This window comes from Lacerta agilis, chromosome 7 (assembly GCF_009819535.1).
Source record: "Lacerta agilis isolate rLacAgi1 chromosome 7, rLacAgi1.pri, whole genome shotgun sequence".
NCBI lineage: Eukaryota > Metazoa > Chordata > Lepidosauria > Squamata > Lacertidae > Lacerta > Lacerta agilis.
The window spans coordinates 69,988,642-70,010,593 of NC_046318.1; the positions used below are offsets into that span (position 1 = coordinate 69,988,642).

At 40.1% G+C, this 21,952-nt stretch overlaps 1 protein-coding gene across 5 annotated transcripts in view; it reads right to left on the reverse strand.

The window, feature by feature from the left end:
* Nucleotides 1-947: 947 nt before the first annotated feature.
* TRPS1 (transcriptional repressor GATA binding 1) overlaps nucleotides 948-21,952 on the reverse strand; it is a 239,207-nt gene continuing 218,202 nt past the window's right edge. For all 5 annotated transcript variants that reach the window (XM_033155773.1, XM_033155772.1, XM_033155774.1 and 2 more), the window contains 2 exons: nucleotides 7,021-7,143; nucleotides 948-2,457 (listed from right to left, as the gene is read on the reverse strand). In XM_033155773.1, the coding sequence (XP_033011664.1) occupies nucleotides 1,396-2,457; nucleotides 7,021-7,143 (1,185 nt within the window). In that variant the 3' untranslated portion in view covers nucleotides 948-1,395. The remainder of the gene's footprint in view (nucleotides 2,458-7,020; nucleotides 7,144-21,952) is intronic.

A 21,952-nucleotide genomic window follows, 5' to 3' on the forward strand; every position in this document is an offset into this window, starting at 1 on the left:
CTAACAGCACCTTGAACCAATGACTGAATATTGAGTTATTTAGACCTATTTCCCTGAGCAGTTACGCTGAGGAGCTTTCCCTTCATGGGCTAGTTTTACAAAAAACCTCCCCTCTCTTTTTCTTTTTAAAGTATTAAAAACAAAAACAGCCATGAAGGCAGACACGAGCAAAAGCTGGCATTAAGTCTAGTGAAGAGATTGACCGCTACATATAAATAACCAAAGGGCTTTTGGGAAAGAGAGTCATGCACTCAACCCTGAAGCGAAATTTAGAAAGAACAGCTAATGCAAAACATTAATATTATGCACATCAGATTGGTAAAGAAGCTTCCATAAAAGAGATAAAAAGTCGCCAGGCAGAGCACTTTTCTACAGAACGTTACTCCAAAACCTGTATTTTGGCCAAAGCACGTTACTCAGAAACCCCTGAGATGTAGTTTGCAACCCTGGGGCCTGTACTGGGCTGGAAATTAATGAACACCAGCACAATATCTATTTCAAAGGGCCTTCTCGCATCTTTCAGACTGGAAAGAAGAAGGTCTGGACTACAAATATATAGGTTTTCTTTTTCTTTTTCCTGATACCAGCGTCATTTAACTTTAACCTTTCCTGAGATTCTTTTTATTTATTTATTTAAAACAAGTTTTCAGATTGCAAGGGAAAGGAGCATTACACTGAGGCTTTCGTGATTTTGAATGCTCCTGATGATTGTTCCTGGGTCTGCAGGTACCTATTTGATATACTATTGCACTAGACCTTGATAGATTAGGGAGTACTGTTGTAGACTGCAAGGCAATAGCCATCAAAATAGTAGCTACCGGCTGGTTTAGAATGAGTGACGTCTGGAGAAAACTACTACCTCCAGATTGCAGAAATGGTGGATGCTGTCGGATGCTCTAATAAGGCCAAAGTGAACCCAAATGAGGAGAAAAAAAAATACTACTAGATTTCTGGACATCAGTTTATTTAACAAGTCCATTTTGCTATACAGTGTGCATATGTTACTGTACACCTGCATTATACATCTTTGCATTCTAGCCAGCTACAAGAACGAAAAGCATTAGTTGTCTGATTAGGGTCCCCCCCCCCCCCTGAAGAGACTTGCCCTGATATAGTGTCTTCTGTATAGTTTTGGTGGACGGGTCCCAAGTAAATATCCCTTAACCCCCAATTCCAGCTGCCATCCATTTTGCTTTTCCTTCTTGGTAACTTTTTTTTTTGTCTAGAGGAAGGAAAAGGAGGGAAGAGAAAAGAACGAAGGATTGTATACTGGATAAGGCATGCTTGCTATATGAAGTGCTTAATAAGACATTACAAGCTATTGAATTCCCATCAAGGAAACCTATTTCTGTTTAATTGTGCTAAGTGCTAAGGTTTATTTTATTTTATTTATCTTTACTCTTTAGATTTGCCATTCGTTTCAGCTTGTGCATTGTTCCTGTGTAGGCCCCTCTGGATGTGAGTTGTGAAGTCATACTTGTCCGTGCAAAAATATTGGCATATGCTGCACTGAAAAGGTCCACTGTCACCATGGCAACTCATATGCAAGGCATACATCACTTCATCCAGAAAGACAATGCCACAGTGCACACACTTGGTTGACAGCTCATCTTGAGTACTTCGGTCAACTTTCTCCGTTTTGACTACATTCAAGGGACCTTCATTTTTTACATTTGGCGGTGCCTTAGCTTTCTCCTTGGAGGCACCATTTGCAGTTGGCCCAGGTCTGGAATGTTTTATCGCCAAATCTAGAGGAATGTCATTATCAGATCCGACAGCTGAAAAATGAGGAGGCAGATTAAAGGTGGGATAAGGCACATAGTTTTGGCAAGGATTTGGTAGGCCAGGCACATGACTCAAGTAGTGTGGATTCCCGGGAACGGACAGCTTATATTTACTCCAGAATCTCAGCCAATCAGCTTCACTTTGAAAGTCATTGTGTACAAATGGAAGCCCAAAGAGTGGGTACTGGTACTTTTCAATGGGGCTTCCGGGTGGAGAATAGTTCGGATGCTTAGCAGGTCTCATGTATTTCTCTATTGGACTGCCTCTCTCTGAGCTTCCTTTTCCTTCTGATATAGAGGAACTATTGCCTGGGTCTCCGGTACTTTCCTGAGGACTTTTTATCTGAATGTGCAAAGGTTGCATCCTTTTGTGAATATCCAGAGTTTGGCTGACCAATATTGACTGCGGAGCAGAATGGCTTTTAGTCAATGAGCCCTGGGCTTCATATTTACTCAGGCTGGGAAGCTGGATTTCTCTCTGGTGACCTTCTGTTATATGATCCTCTGACCTCCTATCTAACGGGCTGCCGTTGACTTGTTCCTCACTGTTCCCTCTCTGCTGTTTGTTTAGCTGCTCAGCCTGCAGTGCCTCCGGGTTAAGGCGCTTTCTCGTTCGTCTCCTAATGATCTGCTCACCGTTGTTCTGCTTAATGATGTTTAAAGGCCTGGGAGTCTGCATATAAAACACAATAACATCATAAATAAAAGAGCATTGCTAAGCAAAGCTTTGCAGAACTGCTTGTGCAAATCCCCAGTTATAGCTGCTGAACCACATCAAGCCATTTGCAGGGAAACAGTTTAAAGAAATGGCTTCCTCAAATCAGGAAGAGAGAAGGTCAAAGCAAGCACTGGAAACTGACTCCTTAATTTTATATAATTAAAAATGTGTCAACGCCCCCTTTAAATGGTTTAGCTGGTATCTTTTTTTTTAATAAGAATTTATTGGATTTTAATAATGAACATACACAAAATACAAACACTACAAAAACTACAAAACAAGATACACACAAACAAAACACGTATTTATCCATCCTTATCCTTTTTATAATCCTTAGTTTGGGACTTCCTCACGTCCTCTCTTCTGCGTTCATTTCTAATCTTCTTTAGTAACTTTGTAACCTTGTAGAATCTTCTTTCTCACACCTAATCTTAATCTTACAATCATGATCAACATATCTCAAATCTTATTCTTATCAAACTAAACATTACATTACACAACTCAACTTCTTATATCCTCCCTTAACTTAACTTCTTATACTGTAGCCTATATCTCTTCTGATTCCAATTTCAAATATTAATAAATCACATCTTATCAAATACTGAAATGTTTCTTCCAGTTCTCATACACCGTTTTCCCTCTGGTTTCGGAGTTCCGTGGTCAGCCTTTTTTATATCCCCTTTAAATATTCATCCTTTACCCTACATAAATGGTTTAGCTGGTATCAAAGTGCTTTAGCCAGTATCAAATCTCCCCACCCTAACAACTTTTTATGTTACTTTCCAGAGTCCCCTGAGTGCACAAAATTCCTAATAATGACCATATTGACTGAGGATATTCTAAAGTACAAGATCTTAAATCTGATCTTGGTTTGATATCCCAGTTGGTAAGAAACCAAGACAGATTTGTTGAAGCCAAACACGTGAGACAGAGAGGAAGGGAAGGAGGTGCACAGCTTGTTGCTGGACTGAAAAACCATGGTTTATTGGACCAGGATAATTTCCTCTGCCTCCCTCCCTATTTTCTCTTCCCACCTTAAGTTACTTGGATATCATGACCCCTTGTTGAAAATCAATGTTTTAAGTGACTATGATTGTGACTCATGAATTATGCATATCAGCATTTTTAAACCAACATTAGACTAGACAGCATGCAGAACAAGCCAACTTCCTTACCAGCACCTTTACAGAGGTGTCTGCTCAGTTGACCTGGCTCCTTCACCCCACAACTTTCTAGCCTCTTTTTCGAAGGCAAACAAGTTGTGTCGGTGATTGCCTCTCAAGCTTTATTCTATTAAAAATCTAATTTTGAGTAAATACTCACTATGATTTAGGTGTTTAATAAGAAGTGAAAACTTTTAGTTCATAAGAACAGTAGTGGTTGAATTTCCAACTCTATGATTCTATTCTATGAAGTGCAGCTCCTCAATAAGCACAGAGGAACTGTGGGGCAGGAAATAATATGATATAATATCCCAAAGTTCAGGCAAGTAAGTTGAACACTCAATTCTCTTTATACCGGGATAGTTTAAAAATGCTTTACATATTGTTACATTAAATAACAGCTCTGCATGAATATTTCTGCCTTATTAAACTTGTAATCTTTGCTATACGCTAGTGTAACACATGCCAGAATGGCGAGGATGGATTCTCCCTTGGCTTGCTCATCACTCCTGTTTACTGTAAAACACACATATGTGGTGCCAGGATGGGAAACTGCCTGGTAAACCTATATATATCATATATTCAGTTACGTCATGGAAGAAAGAGAAGATACAAACCTACAAACATACATTCATACAGACATACTCAATTACCCACTGGTTCCTATGCTTTCTAGTACCACCGAGAAATGGAACTTAGGACTGTGTGTATTATGGAGATGGATTGGACGAGGGGAATGAATCCACTGTGGGAGAACATGCCAGATACACCACTGATCTTAATTTCTGTCAACTGCAGCTTTTATTTTTAATGCTAGTTCAGTTCTAAAGGGCTTCTATTGTGTTCTATGAGACACAGTAGAGAGGCAATTTGGTAGCAAAAGCTGACCATCACTTTGAACACTGGGGCAATGAGAAGCCCATGCCCATATACCGGTACTTTTCACTACATAAAGAGGCAGTTGTTATAATGGGGTGGGGGTGGGGTAGATAATATAGCAATATTAGGGTGTGAATTAATTTGCAAGCTATTTCTGAAAGTGAGCTCTATCCATATTTGCTACAGTCTATATATAGTGGTACCCCGGGTTACATACGCTTCAGGTTACAAACTCCGCTAACCCAGAAATAACGCTTCAGGTTAAGAACTTTGCTTCAGGATAAGAACAGAAATTGTGCTCTGGCGGCGCAGCAGCAGTGGGAGGCCCCATTAGCTAAAGTGGTGCTTCAGGTTAAGAACAGTTTCAGGTTAAGAATGGACCTCTAGAACGAATTAAGTTCTTAACCAGAGTTACCACTGTACTAATTTACTTCCAGTTCAAACTGTGTTACTGAGGAGTCCGAAACTTCCTCTGTTTATATAGCTTTGTAAAAATGGGAGGGGGGAAACCAACCCTCTAAATATCTACATTTATTTCAGTGTGTTTCTGTTTGTCACAGCCTAGCAGGGTTAATTAAATCTATGGGCTTTGATTGGGCAGTTAAATTGAACTCATTAATGTCAGTGTACATCAAATAACATCTCACTACGATGCTCCAATGCTGCTACAAAGATGGTGTTATCTTAGTTCTGTGCTAATGAAATAAAGGTTTTACAACTTATAACCAATTAGCAATGTTGCCAGCATACATTTATTAGGATTACTTTGCATGTTTTATGATACCTTTTTAATGTAAAATATCTAAAATTGTAGCTATAATGTATTTACTCTCTCTCTCTCTCTCTCTCTCTGTGTGTGTGTGTGTATGTGTGTGTACACATTACACACATGCGCGTGCGCGCACACACACAATCTCACAAAAATAACAATGTCTTACATCACTTCTAAGAAAGGGGGGGGAGTCAAAAGATGCAAAAGAGGCAGTACAGCAATATTCCAAGACAACACATAAACAGTGGATCAAAAATTAAATAGAATAAAAAGGTGCCAGATGAAATTATATTTAGATTGAATTTGCCGTCTGTGTGATGTATGTTGTTAAATAAACTACAACAAACTATTTCACACTAAAAGTCAGGATTAAAACTTTCATAAAATTGCATGAACTCTCATATAACTGGGGGGAAGTCAAAATTGCATTCTTCTAATTGTCCTGCCTGTGAAAGCACTGCAGCTTGCCAGGTGGAATAACCTGCTTGCCCCCCCCCCATCCCCTGTGCTGTTCTGGGGTTCTCCCCAATAAGCCAATTTCAGCAGATATAGGGGGATGTGGGGGGAAGTCCTATTGTGCAAGCAGAAGTCCTTACACAGCACTTCCACTGGTGGGGCTGGTTAGGTGAATGCCACCCAATAATTTTATTTATTTATCAAAGGAATGCTCTTATATGGGCCATTGGAATATGGCTAATATCTGGTATGGTCAATATTCAGTGGCCTACTTTGGATGTACATACACTGGCAAATATATGCATGAGCCTTGTTCCCTTCTAGGCACAGCACAGTTCAATGGGTTGTTTAATCATAGCTTTCTCTTATGTCTATTTTTCTTTATTTTTGTAACATTTATATGCTGCTTGCTGGTAAGAAGAAAACCTCAAAGTGGTTCAAAATGTGTTACCAGAATTGGAACAAGCCAAGGTCTTAAACCACATTTCTAATTTGGCTTAAGATCCTGGCTTGTTAAATTTCCGGTAACTATGGTTTACCAATTCAGATGCAATTGGAAACTAGGGTTAGTTAAGCCAGGAAGTCCTGCAGTGCATCAACAAAGAAAAAGGGAAAGGTGCAGCAGTTTGGCATAAACCAAGCTATGTTCATTGGAATCAAGCTAAGTCCCTTGATCATATGTTGTTGGGAATGAAAATATTGCCTGAAGCTGAGTTATTAGGCTGGAGCTAGATGTTAACAAGGGGCATATTTCTGCTTTCTATCCATCAGACCATTGGGCCATTCAGCGCAATGATGTCTACAATGACTGGCAGCTTCTTTCCGACAGGGGTATCTTCCCACCCTACCTGGAGATACCAGGGACTGAAACTGAGGCCTTCTTCCTTCAAAACATCAGCTCTGCCACTGAACTACAAGCTTTCCCCTTTGTGATCAATATGAGGGGATCTTGACAAGTTCTGTTGCAACATATTTCTGTGAACTTCTTGGGTGGGAGGAGGAAACATCCCCACTTTTATTCTTTATTTTGTATCAAAATAATTAATGCCTCATTGGTAATCTCCAGCATAGACGCCTCTCGGTGGTGTATCAGCATGTTCCATAATGAATCACATCTGATCCCAGAGTGGCCACGTTGGGAAGAAGAAAAAGGGGGGGAGAATGCAGTTAGGAAATTAACCGCAGCTGCCCTACTTCAGCCTAGCTGCCTAAAACCTTTCCTGCATAAAACAAGTAAGTTCTTCCTACCGAGTGAAGCTTCTGGTAGAGACCACACGCGTTGCATACATATCCTCCATTTGCATTCTTTCGCCAGAGAGAGGTCTTTGTGGTCAGGCAATTGGCACAGAAAACTCCTGAGCCTCTACGTCTCTGAAACGGGAAAGGGGGGGGGACACAAGGTCAAAGGTTAGTCACGTGATCTGTGGAGTTAGGACAAATCAACACAGGAGTTTTGTCTCTAGGCTGGCAACAATTGATAGCATAAAACCACACTGCCCATAATGAGGTCAGGTTCAATTGCACTTAATAGGGACCGCTGATTTTCATTACAATTAACCGTACAGTGATGGATGAGGTGTGCAAAATGCCACCACTTCCCTCCCCCCAAAACCACGGTAACAGCTTTAACTTTTTGAACTTTAGTGTTTGTGCCCTTCTAATGACTGGATTCTGAACTCCAAATTTCAATATTCTATTTTGACACAAAATGATCTCTGCTGATATTGCTAGCTGCTTTTTGCAAGGATTTCACTGTTTTAATTATAAATATTAACTACAAATAGTGTGTGTGTAAGAGAGAGAGAGAGAGAGAGAGAGAGAGAGAGAGAGATTCCAGTTCGTTTGTCTCATTCCAGTTCTTGTAAAAGAGCCTATACATCATTAACAATATACACAATACTGAACGTAATTCCCACATAGGTAAACATAAAACTAAAATCCACTTATGCTGCTTTCTATTTCCCACAGCTGACTGAAAGCACGGCATAATTTCACCGGTGAAAAATATGGCATTGCTAATACCACTTCTGAACTTCGTATGAAACTAGGCAACACCGCCTTATCAGTGGAGAGATTTTTACATTTGTTTTAATTTAGTAAAGGCAAAACTTTTCCAAATGCAAAATGAACATTAACTGGACTGCTGACTGAGCTCTACAGCTGTACTAATAGCCCATTCAACATTTACTAATATTCCATCTTGTTCAGCAATGGGCACCGCTGACCAGAGAAGCTTGTAAAATTCCTTCTGTGACATAATGATATCATTAAACTTTTCATTTCAATAAGAACACCACAAGAAAAAAACGGAAAAAAAAACACCAGGCTGTGTTTGTGGGCACAACTGCTAACAACAATGACATGGCTGTCTTGTTCTGCCCCCCCCCCCACCGGTGCAAAAAATAAATAAAAAACATTTCAACATTGGTTTCTTTCTTTCTTTTTTACAAACTTTTATTAAATGTTCTCTGCCCTGCACAAGTGTGGAGGGAAAACAGTTTCACTAAAAGATTAAACTGATTTTGTTCTAAATTAAAAAATTACAAGTCCTGTAAATCAAAATTTCAAGGTTTCATCAAATTTAAGTAATTTATTTAACTTTACGCCACGCTGTAGGGAAGGGGGGCTATCTGTGCCAAGAAAATACAATGGTTATAATTGTACTCTGATACATTTCAAATGGAAAGCTTTTTGCAGACATAATTTTGGCTTGGAGTATGGAACACTTTCTTGGCATCGAAAGGGCATTTGATTCATCGGGTGTTTCACAATGTATCACTAAAAAGACCTGGTGATCAGCCAGTTCCCTATAGGGTAATTTTTCCAACCAGATGCAAGCGCTATCAGAGGCCCTCGTCAGCTAAACTAATTATGATCTTGCATTCGCTGATGCCTGCTCACTCTAACGTTCGACATCCCCCATTAATCACCAATACGAGGAAAATGAATGAAACACAGAGAAACGAGGGGCAGGTAACCTACACGGCCATAAAAATCTAAAATGAGAGCAATAATTTAACAAGAGTGGGGAAATGTTTTTCGGTGAGCACCAAAGTCAGCCTAACAATTGCCCTTTTAAACCAAGAACACAATTTCATTAGTGCAGCAGGTTGTCTTGCTTTAAGTCAAGGTAATAAAATCAAGAATGCTAAGGGAATGATCTCCTGGTCCCACCCCTCCAACCAAATACCACTAAATCATAATCATAATTACACCTCATTGTCTCACCTATGTCTCAGTACAATAGGACCAATTATTTCATAATGTACTATGCGTTTATAAACATGTGCATTTATAAACCAGTTAATATAGAAAAATATTTAAGTCGTGTCCGGGAAAACTTTGCTCCTCCAGTTGCCAATGGACAACAACTCCAGTCATCCTTGGCCATTGGCCATGCTGGGTGGGTACTGCAGTGCAAACATGTTTGGAGGACCAGAGGTTCCTCGGCTCGGCTCTAAATAGTGTACAATATAGAAAGTGATTTTATACACACACACACACACACACACACACACACACACAGTGGTACCTCGACTTATGAATTACTCGACATACGAATTTTTCGACTTACGAATGAAAAAAGTGCCCGCTCGCCTACGAATTTTTCGACATCCGAAGGACATCTGTTGGCAGTTTTAGATGGGGTTTACTCGACTTACAAATTTTTAGATGTGGTTTACTCGACTTACGAATTTTTCTGAATTTTTCGTTTCCAATGCATTCCTATGGGAAAATCACTTTTTTCAACTTACGAATTTTTCGACCTACGAATGTGCATTCGGAATGGATTAAATTTGTAAGTCCAGGTACCACTCTGTGTGTGTGTGTGTGTGTATCCTTTAAAACCAACCTTAAAAAATTAAACACCAATAGAACTGCAATATAAAAACTATTAACAGAAAATATAAGAAAAACAAATAAAACAGGAATTCAGGGGATTTAAACACATAAAACAACATCTCATCTCACGGGCCATGGGAATCCTGGGCAAATAAAAAAGTCTTTGCAAGGCACCTGAAGGGGGAAGGGCACTCCATAAAAAAGGGGGAAGGGGCAGAAAATGCCTGTTTTGGGGTTACTGCTCTGTAGGATGTGGTGCCTGGGTAGTATTTACCCAGGTGATCTACGTGATCTTACAGGTCAATACAGGGGCAGGTGGCCTTTTGGGGAATTTGCATAGAATGTTTATTATTTATATGCATAAAATGATTCATTATCAATTAATTATTAGTTTATCTATTAAGTATCTATATATGCATAGAAGGTTAATTACCTATCTAAACCACTGAAACCCTGGGGAAACCTAAAAACGAAAAAACCACAATAAAATAAATGATGTTATGATTATGCATAGAACACTTTAAAGTGAAGGAATTATTTGGAAGGAATGGTTTGTGAAGGCAGTTTACTGATCGGGAATGACTGTTTACAATTACTGTGTTGTATATTATGCAAAAATAAGGCGTGAAAAATTATCTATGCAACTGGCACACCATGCCATTCAATGGTGGTTGAATTTGCTTGACCCTAAGTGTAAATAGAACAACAGAATCATGGAATTGTAGATTTGGTAGGGACCATAAGAGTCATCCATCTAACCTGCTGCAATGCAGGAATCTTTTGCCCAACACAGGTCTCAAACCCACAACCATGAGATTAAGAGTCTTTAAAATTAACATTCTTCCTTGCTACTGAGTGCTTATCCGTGTGACCAAAATTTAAAGAAGAAACCACAACTACATTACACACATAGTTATTTCATCAAATATATGCCAAGACACAACTAAATTCAAGCTAAACTGTGTAGCGATGAACTAGCCTGCCATAGCGACTGGGATTAATGAACAGATGCCAGATAAGGCCAGTGGAGAGGTTAAATTCAACTTCTCTGCTCCTAATCAATAAAGTGATATTTATTTGGATTTAAGTTAATGTTTCTGTGCCTTCTTTTATATCTTTGGGCCATGAGCCATTCTGAAAAGCAACACAGAGCTCACAAGTGCTGTAACTTGCACCCAAAATCACAACGGTATAAAATTACACAGGCTGTAGCTAGAAGAAAGTAATCTTACTTTATTACTTGATAGATTGTGTGGGGGGAAATGTGGACATGAAAATTATTGGAAAGTTGTTGTATTTTCTGTGACAAGATTGGAAATAATTTCAAAAGGGGGGGGGGAATCTGAAGGTGCATCCAGTTCTTACTTAGAGATTGGATTGTTTTAGAACTGATTAAGTTAACCAAGTGGGAAGGATGTAAAATCTCTAACAGGATAAGTAGAAGCTATTTATTATACATTGGAAAGCAAGGTAATTCAGGAAATGTATTGTCTGGAACCAGTATGACCCATCTAACCTGTTTCTTCCTGTGTTAAATGGCTGTTATTTTATATAAAATCAATAAAAAAATATTTTAAAAAACACTTCCTAGTTTCTGTGTAAACAGTGTAATGTTCTTCATAATCTGGATGATGAACAGATTGGAGCTTCTTCATCTTCTTCAATTCAGATACTACTAAATTCCAAAAAATGGTTTACTAGTGTCACTGAAGTCTGTAATTTCCTCGTTCAGAATACATATTTGTCTAATTGATAACCCCTGACTGTATTACAAACTGAGTGGTATTTCCTCCAAAAGTTATTCTCTGGCTTGCAATGCCAAATTAAATTCTGTATATGTGTGGTCAGCAGACCAAGTACCTGAGGCCAGCTTCCCATAGGTGCATTCAATTCCTTAATGCCCAACCTGATCCTAAACCATCATAGAGAGTTGTGAAACATGGAGAAAAGACCAACCAAGCATTATTTTATTTGACTGTATTTTCTCTATTTGTGTCAAATCTCTCTCTTGTTATTTTGCAAAATGTGATTGTTCAATTCCCAATTCATCTCTTGTTCCTGAGTGGGTTTTTTTTTTTAACGGTAGGGGATGAATTTTCTGCAATGGCTGTTTCTGCAACTACAATTCCTAGAACAGGACAAAGCATAGGTGACTAGCATGAACCAATTTTATGATCCCCAGCTCACCCTGAATGCTCACCAATAAAACTCACAATTCCTTTTCTAAACATAATTCCAGCAAAAACAACTTATTTCTTAGAAAACATGAAACCCATGCATTTAAAGCACATTCATACCACTTTAACAGGCACAACTGTAGCTGATCCCTCACAGGGCTACAATCAAATTGCAGTTCCCAGGATTCCATGTCCTTTAAAAGTATGGTGTGAAAACAAAACAATCCAGAATGAAACATTCAAGCTTCAAGGATTTTTTTCACCCCAGATCGTTCTCTAAGTGAAGGGAAGGATATTTGTTTACTTCTCACTCCAGATGTTGTTGGAATACAATTCCCATCGGCTCCAGTCAGCAAGGCCAATGGTCATAGATGATGGGAGTTGTAGTCCACCAACCTCTGCAGGATACCACACTGCCTATGTCTGCATTAGTCGTTTGCGTCCCATTTCATGCAACCCACCTTTTATCCCAGGCCTAACAGAACCTCCTAGCATCACTTCTGAACATGTCCCTGAACGAAGATGAAGGGGTCTGGATTCCCATCAACGCCACTTGTTACTAATTGGAGTTATCCATGTAGATTTCCTGTACGTGCTTGGGAAAAGAAGCCCAAAGGGTCTATAATTGAAACTATGTTTCTGCTGCCTCAATCTTTAATTATGTGGATCCTTATAGCCAGTACATTATAATAACACTGCCTGAAGGGACCACTACAGTTAAGGGTCTGTCAGTATTTCCATTTTAGTTCCTAGGTTGGGGTGTTTAATATCTCAGTTGTCTCAAATCACATTGGGCTGAAATTTGGCACACAAATTGGCCAGCACAGATGTGAAGTGGGTTTTTTAAAAAACAAAAAAACACAAAACTTTATTTAAATCAGTTCAGCTGTTTATAATTTGGAGGAAAGCCAACTATGAAAAAAAAAATCAGGTTTGTGGATAATACCTCTCCCCCTTTCTCAAAGTGTTTCCAGGAAAATAGCAAACGTATCTTACAGGAAAGCTTCCTGATACATTAATTTAAAGGAAAAGAAAGCTTAGTTTTGCACGGATAAGAAGCATGATGAAGCCTTGAAAAGGCAGAACAACCCAGACACAGGGAAATAGATTCGCATTTTTAGTGACTGCAGTATCTTGGGATTTTCCACTGGAACATGCATTACTCACATGAGGGGAGCCATGCAGTTTCTGGGGAATGAGCCTCTGGCCTTGGATGCCAATGGCCCTGCCTCTGGACACCCATGAGCTACCTGTAGAATGATTGCCACTGAGTTCACTATGCGATTACTGTTTCTCTAGGAACCAAGCAGCAAAGGATCCCTATCCACAGTTAAGCCTGAGAGTGAGAGTGGGGGAGTAAGAGCAAGTTAGCAGCAAATCAGAGGAACAATGGCTAATGAAGAGGCATGAAAAAGGTATATGTTTTCAGCTATAAGGATTCTGGTATTTTGGACCCTACAGAATCACTAGTTTAGCCATGAAAACTAAATGCAATGAACATCTGGTACTACCCTAGTTTTACACCAGGAAGGATTTTCAAAATTAGTCATGTGTTTTGAGAGTCCCATATATAAAAACACAAAATGAGGGTTTGTAATCAGGGGGAAAATGTGTCTTTAACTACTCTGTCATGCCCAAATCTACTGTTTTGCCCAGATTAAATATTCATAATTTTTCTCTTCTCTCCGTGTCCCCCTTTCCTTCTGTGTCATGTCTTTGATAGCTTTAACCAAGTTTTATTTTCATTGTATTGCATTCTTTGTACAGCCCTTAGAGATGATTAAGCAGCATATTAACTATCTAAATAAGCAAATAAAAAAACAAATGACTTTTTAGATTGTAAGCCTGTGGAAGGGACTGCCTTGTTTTAACCGACTGCATGCAAGCCACTCTGGGACCCTTTTTGGCTGAAGAGCAAGAGCAGGATACAAATGTTCTTAATGAATAAATAAAGCCGTGTTTAATTTTGGGAAGGTGATGGGTTGCAGCCTTTGAAATAATTTCTCCAAGCCTATTATCATTGACCACAATGACTTTACTTGAGAGTAACAGACAATGCCAAAGATATGCAGCATTAAGCAGCAGATACTTTGGAAAAGAGGCATACTTACAAACTGTGCAAGTATTAGTAATATGTAGTATCACAAGAGCAGCATTGCAGAAGTGCTAAATGATTTTCCTGGAGGATGTGCTGGTTCCGAATTTAGGAGTCTAATGTAAACCAGGCTAAATCTCAAACATAGGTGTGGTTAAATTACTGTAATCACCACAAAACCTAAAGGAATTTACTTCAAAACAAATGTATTCATTTACTTTCCTTAGTAGTACTATTGGCTATGCTAGTAGGAACAAGAGGGGCAGCACTAGAATACAAAAAACATGCATTTAGCACCAAGAGTGTGATAGGACCTGTACAGAATACAGAACAAGCATATTCCTTGATACAAGGATCACAGTTTAACACTACCAAAATGGACAGGAGGGGCAAGGCTTTTGATTTTGAGAAGGGAGGAAAAGATGGCTTGATGAACAGAGACTGCAGAACATTCCAGATGCAGGGAAGAGTACAGAAGGAGGTGTGAAAGTGAGAGGTTGAATCTGAAGAGGAATGAACAAGTCCATTGCTGAATTTCATGTTAGCCACCCTGAGCCTGGTTCTGGCGGGGAGGGCGGGATATAAATAAAAATTATTATTATTATTATTATTATTATTATTATTATTATTATTATTATTACTTCCAGACCAGTCTCTGGATGTGAGATTAATGTAGAAAAACGGTTTGTAATGGCACTAGCTTTGAGAGTTTCCTCTCTTCCTCAAGGCTTCCCTCTCAGTGCATCTTCCAATTATTTGGGTTCACGCTTCCTTTCTCTAAACCAACAATGTAACTGTCAGGTAAGATTCTATGACTCCCTTGAAACTCTACAAGTTCCCATCAGAATTTGCTCATCATTTCAGTGAACTGAAACCTGAGCTGCTGAAGCTATTTGCAATTAAGATGACATATTTGGCATTTTATTTACCATGAGGACAAAAGACTTAACTCTTGTCTACAGAGTGTACATATCAACAGTGTACAGATTCGCTTTTAGATAATCAAGTCTATGTAACCCTTAAAAGTGTCTTGCAGCCCAATCCTATGTCTGTTTCTTCAGAGTTTTAAGTCTCACTTTGCTCCATGGGGTTTATTCCAAAAATAGGTGTACTTAGGCTTAAGCAACCTGAAAAGTTCCTGTATTACTCTGCTGTAGCAAAAATAATTTTCCCCCTGTACAGTACTTTAGGCTAGATGATTTGGGTGTGTGCGTTGATGTAACCTTAGTTCAAAAGAGTCTGGCAAGATTACAGGATGTAATAAACAATGTAACAGATCAATGGTGGATTCTGAATCAGTAGAATTTCATTTAGAAAATATATATATATATATATATATATATATATATATATATATATATATTTGCAATTCTGTTTAAAAGTATTGAGGTATTTTATTATGCTTGCCAAGGAAGGCATTTCTTCAATGGTTTGATCAAATTCTGGGTAGTAGTTATTAATGGTTCTCTGCCCCATTAAAGTATATGACAGGGTTTGATTGATTGATTGATTGATTGTATTTCTTAATAATGTTTCTTACAAAGAGATATCTACATTAAAATGAAGCTAATGAAAACATAAAGCAGGGCATGCACAGATTAAAGTTTGAAGTGATCATTTTGCCAGGAGTACAGCATTTGCAGAGGGAGCCACCTAGTGGCTGCTATGTGCAATGCATATTCCTTTAATTATGGTATGTGGGCTGAAGCTGTTAGTCAAGTGGTCACCTATGTTTTAGGGTCCTGAGAAATTGTTATGGACACCACAGCCACCTACTCCCTGCAATCACACAGACACCCCAACACCACAGCTACATCTAGCCCTTAACTACAGCCACACAGCTGCACCCAATGACCAAGTACACACTCCACAAATCCACCCACTGACACCATGCCTTGCCACCACACACACACACACACACACACACACCCCAGTGGTCAATTTGCTGCCATGTATGCTGTCTAGAAAGATACCCCAGGCAGGGGTGCCCAAACTTTTTTCAAAGATTTGATGAAGTGAACGAGAAGTTGTTGAGCTTTTTTTAAGGATCTGACCCCAATAAATAAACTGCCACAGGGGATAAGATCCGGCCCCCAAAACGGACTTTGGACATGCCTGCCTCAGGGCATACATTTTCAAGGGACAAACAGGATCATCGCCTTTTTTTTCTCTGCACAGGACTCTTGAGGTGCCTTTCCCACAAGCCAGCCAAACCAAAAACATAGCAAAGCAGTTGGAAAAGCCCATTTCAGGGGAAGCAAAGATGCAAAGTCTATGGCGTGTGGTTGAAAGGAGGGTCAAGCCAGTGCAATATGTGACATCGTACATTATTGCTGATCACAGGGCACATCAGTGATGGCTTCCAATTTCCCAGCTTTTGGGAACTTGAGCCAACCTGAGATAGCCTAAAACATAGCTCCAGAGGGTTGTTGTTGTTGTTGTTTTTAAAAAAATCACTTACCGTATATACCCGAGTATAAGCCGACCTGAATATAAACCGAGACACCTAACTTTCCTACAAAAACCTGGGAAAGCTTATTGACTCGAGTATAAGCCGGTTCACCTTTGCCGCTGTGGAGGAGGAGGAGGAGGAACGAGCAGCCCGAAAGCAGCCCTTTGGGCTGCTCCTTCCTCTTCTTCCTTTGCCAAGTTTGCATTTATGCGAGCAGTTCAGGAATGGAACAAGCTGCCTGGGGAGAGTAAAGAACCGCCGTTCTTGTACACTTCTTAAGGAATGGTTGACTGGGGAGAGCGGGTGGCGGCACGAGCGAAGAGAAAGGGCTTCTTTCTCGCCACCCCCACCACCCGCCTCACTCGAGTATAAGCCGAGGGCAGCTTTTTCAGCACAAAAAATGTGCTGAAAAACTAGGCTTATACTAAAGTATATATGGTAATCTGTATCAGCTCCACTCGACTGCTTCGATTACAGGAACTAGCACTGCTACAGGTGCTCCATGATACCCCTTCAGCGTTTGTAAGAACTCGGCCATTTAGCATGGCAGCACTTTGGAACTCCCTGCCTAGTTAGATCAAGCAGGTTCCTTTACTGGACTCTTTTCAGCGCCTGCTAAAAGATGTACTTGTTTAGACTTGTTTAGACAAGCCTACCCAGATGCGTAGAAAGTTGAGGTCATTTTAATCTCTTTTAGTATTTCAGCTTTTGTATGTTTTAAAGTAAATTTCCCTTCAATTTCATTGTTGTATATTTTTGTCGGGGTTTTTGTTTTTTTACAATCAAGTAGTATATACGTTTTATGAAATAAATAATAACTAAATCCAGTTTTCCACACATGAATACAGAACTATTATACACACACATAATGTTGACAAGCTGGAACGTTTGCAGAGGAGGGAGACCAAGATGATCAAAGGTCTGGTAACTAAGCCTTATGTATCTAAGATTCTGTGATTCTATTTTGAATTTTTTTTTGTAACAGTTTATTACATCAGCAGGACGCGGGTGGTGCTGTGGGTTAAACCACTGAGCCTAGGGCTTGCCGATCGGAAGGTCGGCGGTTTGAATCCCCACGACGGGGTGAGCTCCTGTTGCTCGGTCCTAGCTACTGCCCACCTAGCAATTCGAAAGCATGCTGTGCAAGTAGATAAATAGGTACTGCTCCAGCGGGAAGGTAAACGGTGTTTCCGTGTGCTGCTCTGGTTCACCAGAAGCGGCTTAGTCATGCTGTATGCCAACTCCCAGTAAAGCGAGATAAGCGCCACAACCCCAGAATTGTCCGCGGCTGGACCTAACGGTCAGGGGTCCCTTTACCTTTACCTTTACCTTTACTACATCAGCAGCAAATGCTACTGGGACCAGCACTACACGACTGTGCCAAAAATACAACATGTCCACAGACTAGCCACAAAAAGCAGCAGGAAAAAGATGGCCCTAGAACCAATGTCATTTACCAGGACAGTGCAAATGTGGAGCAGGATGGTAGCAAAACTGGGGCTGTGTGGGTGCAGCAGAAGAGCCAATCTGGCATTTGTGCCAGTCTTGGCCTTACCACCCTGTCCCCGGTAACTGGCAGCAAGGCTGATGCCAGAAGGGCGACTCTACAGCTCTGCCCTACCATATCAGCTGGTCCTCCTCTGCTTGGAAAATAGTTCCATAGCTGTGGGGTCACATCCAAGAAGATCCTGTTCTCCTAAAAGATCAGAATAACGTCTGTGAACATTGCTATGTGAACGTGATTTATATGAAATTATGGACTTTTCTGTCACGGGAAATGAAACCTTTCAATGTAGCATTCCAGTACATCTATAACAGCTCTAACATTTCCATGCTGTATTGTTTAGTTTCTTTCATTTCTTTACTCTGCCAGTCAATGAGTGAAAAAGAAATAAATGCAGGGAACCAGGCGCTCCTGAAGAATGCTGATCGGGTGAAAATACTGAATTGATAATGACAGGAATTGGCAATATTACACAAAATTGTTAACATTTCACCAAGGCCCATTTCCCCCCTTTCATTTAAGCCAAAAAAGAAAAAAAGCTGGGGGGGGGGGAGAAAGTGCATTTGAGTTTTTCCTATTTCAGTCTCATCCAATTCTGGGCCACACTGAATTTTAAATAAACTATTATTTAATCAAATACAGGCACATTAGTCTCACTCCTGCTGACAACTTCAATTATAATATTTTTACTCTGGACTGAAAAAAAGGGCTCATGATCTTTATATTGCTGCGGCTTCTGCACAACATCTGGTTACAATTTTTATATACCCAGCCATCAAACTCCTATCTCCACGAAACAGTTTATTCAAGATTTGTTTTAATTATCCAGCGCTGCAAACTTCATCTGGCTTTTACAAGAAAGTGAGGAGGATATTTCAATTGAGGCAAACAGGCTTCAACAGGATCAGTGGGATTGATTGCTGGTATGTAAAGAAAAGCTGCTGGGACAATATGAAGAATTAAAAAGAAATGCTTCTTCACCACTGCCAGGAAAGAAGTGCTACTTTAAGCACATTTTATTTTATTCTTTCTATTGTGTTTTAATTTTTTCTTCATGCTATAATGTTTTGTTTGTTTGGCTGGTCCGTTTCATAATTGCATCTGTTATTGTTTCCACATAACTCTTAACATAGGCTGCTGTTCTGCTTTACTTGGAAGTAAGATCAATTGAATTCATTGGGGCTTAACTTCCAAGGATCAGGATGACAATTCAATTTTCATTGTGGCAAGTGTTTCATTGTGACTTACAGGTCAATCCTGCATTTCACTGAACTGGAGTGGTTCCTGGGAAACAGAAGTACACTCCCCAATACACAGGGCTCCCCCCCCCCCCAAGACAGAACTTAGTAGAACTCGCTTCCGGCACCTCTCAGGTGGGCACCATTGGCATTATAAGGGAAAAAGGAGTTCCAGCACCACTTTTTCTAGAAAAACAGCACTGGCAATACCCCCCCCCCAAAAAAAAATATTAGTCTGACCCTTGTAAATATCAACAAGACACTTAATGGGAGAAAGGGACTGTGGACCTGGTGCAGTGGCCAAGACTGATGGGCCAAATATCTATGGAAGATGTAGACAAATAATTGTAACAGCTGGAAACTTTAGGAAGCCAACCACTGTCCCTTCTCAGGGCCAGCACTACCATTATTATTTTTTATCTAAGAACAAGCCTTTGAACCTTGCTGAAATCCCTATTCCTGAAACAGTGCCCATTCGCCAACCTCTTGCTCAGCATGGAATATGTGATGAATGACTAAGCTTGTGCTGCGCTTATAATATTGAGCACAGCCTGCATTCTCTTAAAGTTTTACTAAATATGGGTGGTGTAATCTGTGTCAGAAATTGCAACAGTGGGTTATCTCCAGAACTGAGAAATAATTTTGTCCAAAATACAAGCAAGTGGGGAGGTGGCAAACGGGACTGTTGCTCACGACTCCGATACATATCACAACATGTAAACATTTAGAGATAACCTGTGGTCGTGTTTTATTTTAGTTCTTTTAAAAGGGCACATTAAAATCATTTCAAAAACATACTTTTCCCTCTTGTCAGAAGTCAAGTGCACAAATCAACCCATTCTGCTGCTCTCAGTTCCTTCGGGAGAAAGTGTGGGGTGTAAATTGAACAATAAATAAAATTAAGTAAGAGTATGGGATCACAAACACAATGCACCCAGAATGCAGCAAGAACAGTGATTGGGTGTCTGTGGCATTTTGGCAGAATATGGGTGCCCAAGCACTGGGCTGGCCAGAAGTTGAGAGACCACAAACCTCAAGAGATGCAGACTTGGTTGGAGACACACACATATACCGTGTTTCTCATAAAATAAGACACCGTCTTATATTTTTTTCCCTCAACAAAACACAGTATGGCTTATTTTCAGGGGATGTCTTATTTTAACCGCATTGCATCAGTACGCTGCATAGCCACGCCTCTCCAGGCTGTTTTAATGGGAGGTGCCGCGTCACTATGGCTTATTTTCGGGGTATGGCTTATTTTCGGGGAACGGCTTATATTTCGCAAATGCATAGAAATCCTGCTATGGCTTATTTTATGGCCATGTCTTATTTTAGGAGAAACACGGTAGCTACTCTATATCTGTGATATGAGAAACCAGTAGCCTTCCAGATATTGTTGGACTACAGTCTATGGTTATTGTCTAAAATGGCTTGGACTAATGGGAGCTGGAGCTCAACAACATCTAGCAGACCAGTAGTTCTCCATCCTTGAATTGGTGCATCGCAAGAAACAGTATCAGAACAGTGATGCATGTCAGAGGGGCCGTATCAAATGTGAAGCAGATTCTCCTGGAAAGAAGAGAAGAAACTTAACTCCCTTCCCTCCACACTGAGCTCAAAAGCCACCAGGTTGGGTCCTCCACTGACTAGGAAAAAAGACCGGAGGGGGCAGCAGCACTTCCAAGACGACGTAAGAAAGGCTTATAACACCAAAATTCAGACTAGCTGCTTGCACCGTGAGATGATGAAATAGGATGCGTGCATATAACAGAACATTTTATTAACTTGCATCTCTGTGAACAACCCTACTGAGACCATTCACGGGAATGAAGTTTCAAACATCTGCATCTCCCATTTAAGGCAGGTTGGGATATCTTAACAGAAATGTCAGCCATGGTCCTTAACAAAATATATACACCAACCTCAGCCTTAGGGACAAGAACAACTTTGGCAATATTAGCATTTCTGCGGAACGCTCAGATTCTTCGCTATTGAGATAGAAAGATAATTAGCTGTTCTGTGGTAGATTCAGCAGAGGGCTGGATCTGAGGGCTCAGACATTCTTTATTCATTTACTAGCGCTCATTGCATATATGGATTAAAGGCAAAGTAATGTGGAAACTTAAAACTATTTATTTTATGAGGTAACTATTTTGGAATCCATTAAATGAAAATACTGAAAAAAATGGTCTCATTATTCTTGTTTTTCAGGCAGCTAGTGTTTATCGTTCCAAGTCAGATGTTTCATAAGCTTTAGTCCTCTCCCTCCATCCCCCCTCCCAATCCCACATAAGGCCACATTTTGCTCTACAGATAATCATTGACAAGTTGTAGCAGAAAGACTAAACTCTGTCCTATGCATTAGCTGTGACAATTGCGGATTCAATATCCACAAACTTCCAGAAACAATCAGCAGGGGGCAACCAGAAGAAGTACAGAGGAATCCGCATTAAAAGATCACAAAAATGTGCACTGGCCTAACACAGCAGTTCTCTAGATTGAGTTTTGATTATTTCTGAAGGCTGACTCAGGAATTCAAAGTTAACAACTTATGAGATATTGTGGTCATTTCATCATTTCAACTGTGGTGCAAAAAATTTACCCCCAAATGCATAGCAACCAATGCATAGCAACCCATGTGTCTGAGTTTGGGTGATGACACTCTGCTGAGTTTCTCTCTTTCATCCATTTCAGGTGAGTTTGTGGATGAGGGCCAGCAAACTAAAGCCAAAAGCTGACATTTCAATAGGCTGGAAAGGTGATGTTCAACCTCTTCTGGGTGGGATTTCACCATGGCTGGAAAAATCAAGTTTGCAGCTCAGGAAAGCTTCGATCTGTGGCTCTTCCGATGATGTTGGACTTCCAACTCTC